Source organism: Malania oleifera, chromosome 13, assembly GCF_029873635.1.
Source record: "Malania oleifera isolate guangnan ecotype guangnan chromosome 13, ASM2987363v1, whole genome shotgun sequence".
In the NCBI taxonomy this organism is placed as follows: Eukaryota; Viridiplantae; Streptophyta; class Magnoliopsida; order Santalales; family Ximeniaceae; genus Malania; species Malania oleifera.
The window spans coordinates 79,139,765-79,152,065 of NC_080429.1; the positions used below are offsets into that span (position 1 = coordinate 79,139,765).

Below are 12,301 nucleotides of genomic sequence, written 5' to 3' on the forward strand. Positions count from 1 at the left end.
TGTGAATAATATAAATTGAAATTAATTCTATAGTTTTTTCTTGTGTAAATATAAATGAATGATAAAGAAAGTAGGAATTAATACTTTAAATTAATTGTAAAATATGAATGAATAAAGAAAATTTAAACTAGTGCCATGTGTCAGCACTGGGTGTGATGCTAAGGTTCAGAATTCATATATATAAATATATATACTTGTATTAATGATATTTAAAATAATATTTTATTTTATTTTAAGACTATATGTAATAATATAATAAATAATCATATCATAATTATATCATAGTATTGTATTATTTAATACTATCTATTATTTTTATGTTATAATATTATTATATATAGCAAAAAATATTAATAATGATGGTTTAATATTTATATTAAATATATTATGATATATTTATATATACCAATATCATAATATTTTATATTTAATAATATCATAATAATATTATTATTATTTTTAGATTTATATGATATGTATTATATTATATATAACTATATACACACTTGCCTATATTCCCATGCCATTTTGGCTCATCTCCTGGCATGGGAAATGTCTTTATGATAATAATTATATAATAGTATTATATTATTTTTTATACAATATCATTATTAAATTTTATATTTATATATTTATAATTGATGATAATAATATTTTATTTTTAATATTATAAATATAATTTAATAATTTAATAATCACTATACAATTATATCATAATATTTTAATAATTAATAATACTTTATTAATTTTTATATGTTATAATATTATATATATATATATATATAATAATAATAATAAAAATATTAATAATGATAGTTTAATATATTAAAATATATCATGATATATTTACATTTATTTATATTATAAAATTAATATTTTTAAAAAAATTTATGTGATATACATTATATTATAATATATAAAATATTATATTATAATATGTAGACGCACATATACGTACATATGTATATGCGTTATAATGAATAAGACAATAAGTATTATATTTTCAAGAATTAGGATTTGATTTCAAAGTAAGAGACGCGAATTAAAAAGTAGGCAAACACTGGGAATTAGAATAAACTATTTCGATTTTGATTCGTAGAATTGGTTCCCAATTATTAAATGCCACCTAAAAAGTAATAGTCAAAAACTATTTAATACATAATAAGATACGAATTCAGCAGTTATATAACATAGATATGAACATTTTTGTTTTCTAATTTTCTCTCACTAATATTTGCAATGTGTTTGTTAAAAAATAAATAAAAATCAACATTAATATGTGAACATAAATTTGTATTGTTGCAATATAATGTAATTATTTTGAAGAAAAGAATGCCTAATAATTATATTGTATAGTTCATCAAATATGATCTCTCTTTCAACTCTTAATTATGATTTGAAGAATTATGACATAAGAAATCATAAAGTAGTGGTAAATGTAATTAACATCATATATGAATTTTTTCAAAGCCATTATAGAAATAATTTAATATTTTTTCTAATTTTTTTTCTTTTTATTACATAGGAACTCCAGCCACCAATGAGCCATTTGGACCCCCTAGTGTGGCACCAAACCTACGGATCAACGTCTTCCGCCCCTAGGTCTCGCTAATTAGGGTACAGTCCAGAATGTGGACACGGTTTCTGTGCATCAGTTGGGTATTCAATCAATCCGACCCCCGAGACACATCTCCATTACCATCCACGGTCCCCACTGGCTCACAGAGCGAACTCTCATCATCCATGGTCCCTGCTGGTTCACAGAGTAAACTCTCACCATCCATAGGTACCGCTGGTTCCGTAAGTGTATCTACCTGGAATTAAACCCTCGATACTCTTTCTTACTTGCTAATGTCTTTCCATCGCGCCATGCCCGTAGGGGCAATATTTTTCCTAACTTGCTCTATTTGTCGAGGTATGGTGAGAATCTCTTTGCATAGGAAGTTCAAAAAAACCTATTATAAAATGAATTTTAAAACATAAGAATGATAAGTCTAAAATATAAATGTATATAAATTAAAATACGTAGGTAATATAAGTTAGAGTTAATTACATAAGGTTGGACCTTTATTGCCTTTATTTCTTTATATATCTTCAAGTTGCGAGACACCCTACTAAGTTTTCGTCTTACATAGAATTGATAAGATTTTGCGAGAAATTAATTTTTAAAAAAAGTAGTGGACATTTTGTAGTATAACAACATTTCTTTACATATCAAATTTCGCATGTAGATTTGTTCCTCTCTATCTATGTTGTCTTTGTTAATCAAAATTTTAGTAGTTGACATTGATACTCCTCGTAATAATGGCACATAAAAGATAAATCTCAAAATTTTTAATTGTTTAACCTTGTAATTTGTTTGCAATTTGAGTAGATTAGGAACCGTCTTATCATGACAAATAGAAGATGAATATTTTTTGTGTTCTTCGAAGAAATCCTTGGCAACAAAACTCTAGTTCCAACAAATAATCTAGTTAAAATTTCCATGTCAACCACATTATTAAACCAACTACAACACATTAATTTGACACCATTACAAAGTCCAACTTTTGGATCAATATTTTTCAACCACATTACAAGCACACTCTTCTATTGTTTCAATGTATATGGTGGCAAACTGCTGGAAGAGATTGAATTGAGAAATTCTTTTTGATATGGATGACATGTATCTCCTTTTACTTCATCATATGAATGTAAAGTATTCATCACCTGGGATTTGACTAATTATCTTCTCATTGATTTGTTCAGCTTTCATTATATAAAGTTGTCAGTAGAGCTCTTTTAATCATTATATTGTATTACTCAAATAGTTTTGTAAATTTAGGAATACCTCATGAATCAGTAAATCTAATGATTGTTGTCCTTCTCGTTGTATAATTATTTGAGTTCGTATTTTAATCATGTCATATTTGATTGTAGCTTTGTCTTCTATTCCTAAGTGCATTAAAAATTCTATAAAATGTTGATCCTTAATTGATGTCATATTTTGCTTCAAATGAAGGAATTTAACTGTACTCCATAATGAAGAGTTGAGAATTGATGCATCCAACATTTCATCTTTCGTACCTTTTGGAACGATTAAAAGTATTTGCCTAAAATATCCTCCAAAAAACAATATATTTCCACTAAATGATAAATTATCCTTCATTGCTAAATCTAAGGCTTTGCAGGCATGTCGATTTGCCATTGGTGTGCCTTGTTAGTTCTGAAAAATCTAATTGCTTACTTATCAAACAAGACAAGAATGCATTGAGATTAAAAAGAATTTTAAATCTTGAATGTGTTGTTCTTCCTCTCGATAATAATGTTGCTACAATACTAGATGTACCTCTGGCTAAAACAAACCTTATTTTCTCAAAGTTGCTTACAAAGTACGGTATAAGAATGTTTTTGCACCACACTTGTCAATCATATAGTTCTTGTCTTGATAGAGCTGATTTATTTATTTTTATTTATTTCTAGTCATTTTGGATTACATGGTGTCATAATAAATAGGCCTAGTTTTTCATATTTTTGAACTACAACCATAGCATCTTGGAACCTTTGAAACATATCACATAGACTTCCAACAAAAGAAAATGGCAGTATAGTTTCTTTTCTAAATTGCCTTATACATTAAAATAGAATGCGTATTAATAAATTGCAAATGATTGCTTTATAGGATACAAGAAAAAACATTCAACTTTATCTCGTAAATATATGTATCTAGGGTTGGAAGCCTATTTAGAATCGCTAACCATGTTACAAAAGCATGCTTTGGTGTGTGGTTTTGAACCAGATAATATTGCACTAAGGGACTATAGTGTCCTTCTTCCTAACTTGATTCCAAGCTCCTTGGAATGTGAAGTTGCTAGAGGGGCTAAGGAGCTGTTGGGTCATACATGTGGTTGCAAAAAATGATAAGAGAAGAAAAACGTGAAAAAAATAAAAGTCAAAGATCATATCTTCCAAATGAATCATACATGCTCCAGCGTGATGGTTTTCTCCGGCACCAAATCCTCCATGGTCAAGGATTTGCACCTTGCAAATCTTAGCTCAATAAATGCTCTACACTATCTCCTTGTCTCCTCCCCCTTCCTATAAAATGGGTTGTGTGTTGTAGAGGTAAAATATACAAGTGTAATCAGTAGCGTAAGCAAGTGAGTTGTGCGTTGTAAACTGTGATTGAGAGACAGAGAGGTTAAACTGAGAGTTGAGTTTGAGTGTATTACTCCTCCTCCACTGTATTTCCTATTGATATAGTGAAACTCTCTCTCTCCCGTGGACATAGGCTGAGTTTGGCTGAACCATGTAACTCTGGTGTTCTTTATGATTGCTTGTTTGTGTTTGTGTTCTCGACCATCCCCAATCCCTAACAACTGGCATTAAAGCATTGTTGGGGGTTTCCGGCAAGCTTTTTTGGCAAAAAAAAAAAAAGGAGCCCATTATTAGTATCAATTTGTTCTTCATATAAGAAGACGTGGTTGGTTAAATAGTGTTGGCCTAACAAGACTTAATCTCATTTTGATAATAACAAATTAAGATTACTAAGTGTGCTTTACACTTAAGTTTTAGGAATCAAGTATTTTATAAAGTAAAGAGATCCTACTTGAAGAGATTGAATGAAACTTAAGCTTAAAGCTACAAGTTATGAGGAATATAAAGAATATTGAAGAGTAGATTAATGCTCGGATAATTATTGAATCGACATGAAGACTTAGGAATTTATTAGTATTTATCTTTTTAAAGTCTCATGTAAGTACTTCACAGTTCAATATTATGTTTGAAGCTCTTAGGATTTATTTTGGACTTAGAGAACTGATTTAGAACATGAAAAATATTTTCATAAGGTCTAAAATACTTTTCTAAGTTAACAAAAATAAGTTTTGGAAACAAAATGTGAAAAACACTAGGTAGTTTAGTGGTCAAGCGATTGATATGCTATTGTAGTGTTAATAAGGAAACATAACAGGATCTGACGACTGAACTCTCGAGGTTAGGTGACTGAACTACTACTTCCTGTTTTGAAAAGCGCTATTTTGAATAAGTTCAGGCGACTAACCTCATGGTTCAAGCGACTAAAGTTTATGTTTTAAATTTGTTAACAACGCTGATTTCTTTCTAAATTCGAATAATTTGGTTTCCAAACTTGGGAAAAAAGGTAACAATCTTCTTTACTTTGTATAAAGTTTACAGAGTTAGGGTTTTCTCATTTTGGGTTATTGAACAGGAGCCAAATAAACGAGTCACCCGATGGGTGACCCAACCTGAACCCGAGTTGACTCATTTATAAACGGGTCGGGTCACGGGTTGACCCATTTATAAACAGGTTGACTTACATAAATCCAATCCCATTTTAAATGGGCGGGTCATAGGTTACCCGTCGGGTCCCAACCCGATTTGCCACCCCTATAAAAATCACATATAGTTGAATAATGTTGCTTTATTCCAAATTGTAAAACCACAAATGACCATTTTCTCTCTCTCTCTCTCTCTCTCTCTCTCTCTCAAAGTCACCTGTGGGGGATGGGAGGCTAAAGAATCACATTTTTTAAACAAATGCTAGTGCACTTGAGTTAATCTAGTTTGTGCATTTTTAAAATGATAAAGCAATCTTGCAAATATGAAGAGTACCTAGTTGGATTAAAAAGGTAAAGAGTTTGTATAAGGTTTGAGGCTCACTCACTCTTAAACTTAACCTAGATAAATAAATACAACGTGGTAAGTTCAAGTATATGCAACAACCATAGCTTTGTGGGAATTAAACTAGAGAGATGTTCATGGTCACAAGGCCTTATTATTATTATAGCAACTTATAAACAAATTTACTTAAGAAAGCTAGTTCACAAAAGAGATAAATGTGGTGCAAGTAGTCATTTTTAGAGTGCATTTAGCCATCCCACTATGCTAATTAACTATCACCTATTACTCTGATAATGAATATTCAGTAAATTACTAATTTCTAAGGACTAATAGATTTTAAAGCAACTTCGATTCATGGTGGTAACTTGCTCTTTAAATAAATTTTTTTGGGAGAAATTTTTTTTTTTTACAAGGTACTAATTAAAGTCAAGGAGTATAGCGAGAATAATGAGCATTGTAAGTCAATTTAAGTAGAGAGAGAGAGAGAGAGAGAGAGAGAGAGAGAGAGAGAGAATTCTTGGTAGGATGCATAAAAATTATACATGGAACCTCTTCCTCCACTTACATGCGTGCTTGCTTCATAAATTATACACTTAATGAAAATGAGGACCCCCTCTTTATTTCATATAGGGTCAATTTGTCACATGTCTAATATTTAAAATACAGACACATAAACACGTGTTTGAAACATGGAAAACACCAAAATATATATATATATATATATATATATATATTAATGCTTGATTATCAAGGAAAGTGATGGAAAAAAATAAAAAAATTTACCAAAATAAGGAATAGAAATTAAATTATACACATAATTAATTTCTGATTTTTCTCAAGTCTTAACTATATTGAAATAATTTTTTTTCTTTTTAGTAGCATATGATAGGTACATGGAGAAAATATAGCAAATAATGAGTTCCCACGGGTGGTGCAAATTAAGTAAAAATACTGAAACAAAAAAACATGGAAATTAATTAATAAAAACTTGCATAAACCGTACCCATTAATTACAGATGCAGCAGAAATAAATTGATTCATTAATTGAGCTAGAAATGATATCATGGGGTCGCTTCGCTAGCTGGTGCAGGCAGAAGAGATAATTAATTAATTAATTAATTAAAATGAAATGTAAAAATAATAGTTAGAGCTAGGAAGGTCGTAGGTAGGGTTAGGGAGCAGGGTGGCCGTTGTATCTGGTGTATTTGTAGTGTTGGGAGCGGGTGTTCCTAAGGGCGCAGCAGCCGACGGAGTAGAGGAGGGTGAGGAAGACGAGAACACAGAAGTTGGCGAGAGCGAGCTTCCTCCACTGGGTCTTGACGTTGGCGAGGACTCCTCCCTTGCAGGAGTTGCAGTCGTAGCAGAGCCGCTGCTGGTTGTTGCTCCATAGCTTGCAGTCCACGTCTCCCACCGCCGGCCCCTCCTTTGGCACTTCCCAGTAAGTTGCGTTCTTGAATTTGAACCCACAGTATGTTGGAGGTTTGCAGCACCCCGACTGCATCCATTTTTAAACCCTTTAATTAGTACGTAGCTCGGTTTTATAAATAGCTCAAAAATTCATAGTAGTCTGCAGAGCAAGAAATATAAGTGCTTGCTTGCCAGCCTTCTAAATTCGGGTTTGTATCTCGAGAGTGCCTCCCCAAGTATAAACCCTAACAGGCTATAATGAACTCAGACAAAACAATTAAATTAAGGCTAAAGCTAAGAAGAGAGACATGACTTGGGTTACCTCCCATTACATAATTTGAAATAATAATATACTAATATGTGGAACCCACATTTTAAATCTCAAACTAAAATTGAGTAATCATTAGCAATAATTGATTTCTTATGCAAAACCCGATGACAGATTTAATGCCCATCAACTAGAATTTGAGAATGAAGTGATAAACTTTTGATAGATAAGTATCACAATAAATATTTAAAAAATAAGTTTATTATCAATATTAAGTTTGGTAAACTAAGTTATGCAAAACCAGATGACAGATTTAATGCCCATCAACTAGAATTTGAGAATGAAGTGATAAACTTTTGATAGATAAGTATCACAATAAATATTTAAAAAATAAGTTTATTATCAATATTAAGTTTGGTAAACTAAGTTAAGATCCATGCATGTATAAAACATTTTATATAAACGAAAGAAAAAAAAAAAAAGAATCGAAAAACAAGAACAATTCCACGAATGAAAATTAAATCAAGCACTTTGGTGATGAAGCATTCATGTAAAATTAAATTTAAGAAATAAAATCGACAGAAGCAGTATAATCAAACTGAGTTGTTGCCGTGCTTTAATTCCGTCAAAACACAAAAACAGAGACATACCTGTGTTGGAGACATGTTAAGGGTATAGAAGGCGGGCGCTTTCTGACCGGCGGCGACTGCGAGTCTCGGGCAAACCTGAGCATCAATCAAACAACTCTTAATCTCCTCCCAATTCTGTGCATTGATCACGTATTTCTGGAGCCAGTGGGAGTAATCTCCGAGACGATACTCCCTGTACCCTTTGCCGGAGATGAAATTTCCGACGCCCTTGTTCGTCACCGCGATCAAGAACACCGTAAAGCAGAACAGCCCCACGATGAGCAAGAACAGAACAAGCAGGTAAATCCACATGATGAAGGAGACCCGACAGCACGACCCGATTATCCCGAACAGAGAAACAACGAACAGGAACAGACCCAGAATCATGAGCGGCGTCTGCAGCACTTTCTGGCATTCAGAACCTCCATGGGCGTGGATCCAGAACGACCCGCCCAGCGCCAACACAGAAATGACGAGGGTACAGCAGTTGAAAATTGCGGTCACAGTGTTGCTGACACGAACCATCACGAAACCAGAAACCGATTCAATTAAATCAAAATCGAACCCTCAAGTGCTTAATTGCTCGCCTTGAGGGCTTATATAGAAAATGTTAGGGTTTTAAGATTTGGGTTTCTGTTGGAGATGGTTGAGGAACGAGTGGTCTATGCGACAATGGAGGTTTGGGTCTGTTATATGGGTTCGTCTTTAATGGCAAATTTCTGCTAACTCCTTTCTTCTTCTGGACTTCTTCTATCTGCAACTTCTAGCGAGAGAAACAGAAACAGAGAGGCGAGCGAGAGAGAGAGAGAGAGAGAGAGAGAGAGAGAGAGGAAAACGGAACAGCTCGGGGAAACAGGGGATGAAGGGAGAGGGACGTCTCTGTTTGGCTGTGCAACAGTTTTTATAAAGCGAACGGTTGTTTCGTGAATCGTGACTCTTGGAAACCGTACAGAGGGGATTGCCCCTGGTGGATTTTGATAATTGCGAAACTGCCTCCCGCGGTTCGATGAAACGCGCGTTTGAGTCCGACGAGGCTCGTACAACGGTACAAGCCCGCTGCCGCGGTTTGTCTCACGCTGCCGCATTTGGGTGGGCGACCTGAAAGTACGAAAGTGCCCCAGCGTTGCAAAGTGTCCGAAGGATTAGGAGCATAACGCGCGGCTGCGTGGAGATCGTGGCTCGGCCTTCTGTTTAGTGGCTAGTTAACTGAACGAACTGTAGGGTTTTCAAACTACGTACGTACAGCAATAAATAAATATTTCTCCCTAATTGTTGACCATTTATGCTTTGGGAAAAAAATAATAATAATAATGTTGATTATTAATTGCTAAATTAATTATGGGCGATACTGTGACCATTCAAATTACGAAATAACATTAAATGTTTGAAATTTGAATGGTCACAGGACACCATATGCCAGATATCATGGTGTTGAATCATTTTTATATTAATACATAAATATATAAAAATAATTTTTTAGTTATATTATAAAAATAATTTTAAAAAGTAAAATTCACATATAACAAGTGTTTTGAGATTAAAAGGGTTATCAAATTATAATTTCTTTTTATATGATGCCACCAGACACCATCAAAGCTACGAGGTTATGGCATCCTGCAATATTATGCCACTCATGAATTTTGGATTTATGTGAATTTCAACAAATATATATATATATATATATATATAATTATATAGAAATTTACACAAGTTAAGCTCAAATTCAACTATTCAAACTCCCAAAGTCCATGTTGCTTAGGACGTCCACCCATGAAGAGTCACCACACTAACATCATGAAAGCCATTCCACAAAAATGATTTGCTACAATGCATTTCCTCGGGGAGATGCAGAAGTCATCGTGCAATTTCAGAATACTTGAAGAATACAAGTAGAAAGGGAGAAAGGGGATCTCACGGATCCATCAATACAAGGCAAAATGATAAAGAAGCAATGCTTGACCCACTTATCAATCGAACGCAGCTCTAAATGATGCAGAGTGATTGGATTTCACTTGAGGAAAGTGCAGGCAAGAAACAAGAAGATATAGGCTACGAGTGATGTCAGGAGTTCGAGTGTCCAAGTTGGCTGCAATAGAACTGATGGGATCATGGGAACCAAAAACGAACCACATACCCAACCCACAACAAGAGCTCCAAATCTGCGGTAGCAAACAAATTTGTAAGCAATTAGGGAAGAAAAAAGACTGGCAAAAAATTTTAAAAAAAATACAAAATAAAGGGAAAAGCAATGAACATATTGAATGCAAGACTGAAACTTGCATGTCTGTCCATCAAAGACTTACCCAATAATGGAAGCTCTAGCTAAGCTCTTTGTTTTCTCATTGATGAAGTATACACAAGCTATCAAAGAGACTGCCACCTACATAAAAAAATATATTAAATTCATCAATATTTTTTTGATGGCAAAAGAATATTTCATTAAATGATCATAATTCAGAAATATACAAAAAAGGAGAATAAGACACCCTTTAAACAAAACAGAACATTAATTTCATGTAAATTCTTCAACAAATGCAAATATTAATTACACAAGGCAAAGTTGTCCTACTATGGCCTAAAAATTTCAGGAAAATGACATCTGGGGTTCAATCAGTTCTGACAATTAGACTCTCTGATCCCAGCTGAGCCCCCACAAAATGGAGAAGAAGAAGAAGAAGAAGATGATGATGAACAAGGCACACTGAAATGGAATATCTCCAACTTTACAAGTGAGAAAGACGCGAGTCCAAAGATTAGGTGATGCGGGACAAGTCCTTCGGAAGATCCTTTTTGGAGAATAATTAAGAAGAATTGGGTTAAGGGATTGTTGGTTTCAGTTAGTAGTTTATTATGTGTTTAGTTTGATTAGCATGGTATTATTGTATTTGGGGCCTTGTTGTATATTCTAGGGGTATGTTTGTAATTTCATGTAGCTTTTAGGGGCATATGTGTAATTTCATGTGTAGAGCCTTTCTTATAATTAGTTTTTGAAAGCCATGTAGAAGTTAGTGAATTTGAAATGAGTTGAACATGTGATTCCTCCTTGTATCTCCTTTCTCTTCTCTTGCCGGTCCTCTCTTCAGTTTCTTCTCTCTCCCATGGCTGCAGATAATTGAGTCAGTAGAAGCCAAATTCTGCTCTCCACAAAATGTTTGGCTCACATGAGTTGCGGATGTAACTCTGGAAAATTATAATCAATGCCTTCTATCAAGTGTTTAAACAAGCATAAATAATTGATACTGAGCTAGAGGGAAATATGGCTAGGTGGTGTTCAAATGAGGTGCAGGCAGTTTACCAAGTTGAGGGGGGTGGGGTTGGTAAAAAATGGGGAAAAAAAAAGTAACAAGTCACGGAATTTAGACTGGAGAACATCCTATGTCTGCAATGGAGTTGACGGATCATATTTGAGCAAAGTAGTCCACAGTTTACAAACCCAGCACTAGCCAGTCATACCCAGATCAGACAGGAACCAGTCACGCTGACGGCCCAGATTACATGTCAGACTAGGAATTTTCACCAACCCAGCCAAACACAATTGGCCTGGGCTCACTTGGCCTGACCCAGTGGACCAACCAAGTTGACCCATCTACCAAAAAAATTACTCAAGGATGAGCTGAGAGCATTTGAACCTGTAACCTCATAAAAAAAGTACAAGGATGGTGCCAAGAAGATAATAAGAAGGATATGGTCTTCATATTCATAACCAGTACTATCTTCGGACCATTGTATATAACAATGACAAGAAACCAAGTCTTAAGTCCCACTATTATGTGAGTTGGGCTAGCAATTTCCTTCGACAATTGAGGATTGTTAAATCCTTACCACTATCTCATTCTAAGTTACTTTAGTCTACCCCTACCCGTTCTACTGCCACTAACAATAACTAGCTCACTCCTCTCTATGCAATATTTGACCTACATCGCGGATGTCCAAACCAGTTCAGCTTCCCCCTCTTTTATCTTGTCTTCTACAGGTGCTATGCCCAACTTTATTCATCTTTTAACGTTATAACGCTCATCCACCTTACCATTCTCATTTTACAACTTTTACTTTTTGAATATGTTGTTTCTTAGTTGCCTATATAACAAAACAACAATAAAATCAAGCCTTAAGTCTCACTAGGTGGGGTCGGCTATATGAATCATTTTCCGCCAATTTACGTGATCATGGACCATTTCTTTTGACAGATTTAGGGATATTAAATCCTTACTCGGTATCTCCTCCCAAGTTATGTTAGGTCTACCCCTACCTCTTCTACTGCCCCCGCAGTAACTAACTCACTCTTCCTCACCGGTGCACAATGCGGCCTACGTTGCAAGTGTCAATATCATCTGAGTCTTCCTTCCCTTATGTTATCTTCTACAGGAGCTAAAAA

The 12,301-nt window shown here is 34.1% G+C and overlaps 2 protein-coding genes across 3 annotated transcripts in view; both read right to left on the bottom strand.

Moving 5' to 3' along the window:
- Positions 1 to 6,571: 6,571 nt before the first annotated feature.
- On the bottom strand, positions 6,572 to 9,252 carry LOC131146115 (tetraspanin-8). The gene is made up of 2 exons (XM_058095468.1): positions 7,948 to 9,252; positions 6,572 to 7,117 (listed from the first exon to the last, which is right to left on the bottom strand). The coding sequence occupies exons 1-2, from the start codon at positions 8,449 to 8,451 to the stop codon at positions 6,794 to 6,796; spliced, it is 828 nt and encodes a 275-aa protein (XP_057951451.1). The 5' UTR covers positions 8,452 to 9,252; the 3' UTR covers positions 6,572 to 6,793.
- Positions 9,253 to 9,637: 385 nt separating this feature from the next.
- LOC131146116 (protein CHAPERONE-LIKE PROTEIN OF POR1, chloroplastic) overlaps positions 9,638 to 12,301 on the bottom strand; it is a 65,559-nt gene continuing 62,895 nt past the window's right edge. For both annotated transcript variants that reach the window (XM_058095470.1, XM_058095469.1), the window contains exons 4-5: positions 10,230 to 10,306; positions 9,638 to 10,085 (exon numbers count right to left, since the gene is read on the bottom strand). In XM_058095470.1, the coding sequence (XP_057951453.1) occupies positions 9,935 to 10,085; positions 10,230 to 10,306 (228 nt within the window). In that variant the 3' untranslated portion in view covers positions 9,638 to 9,934. The remainder of the gene's footprint in view (positions 10,086 to 10,229; positions 10,307 to 12,301) is intronic.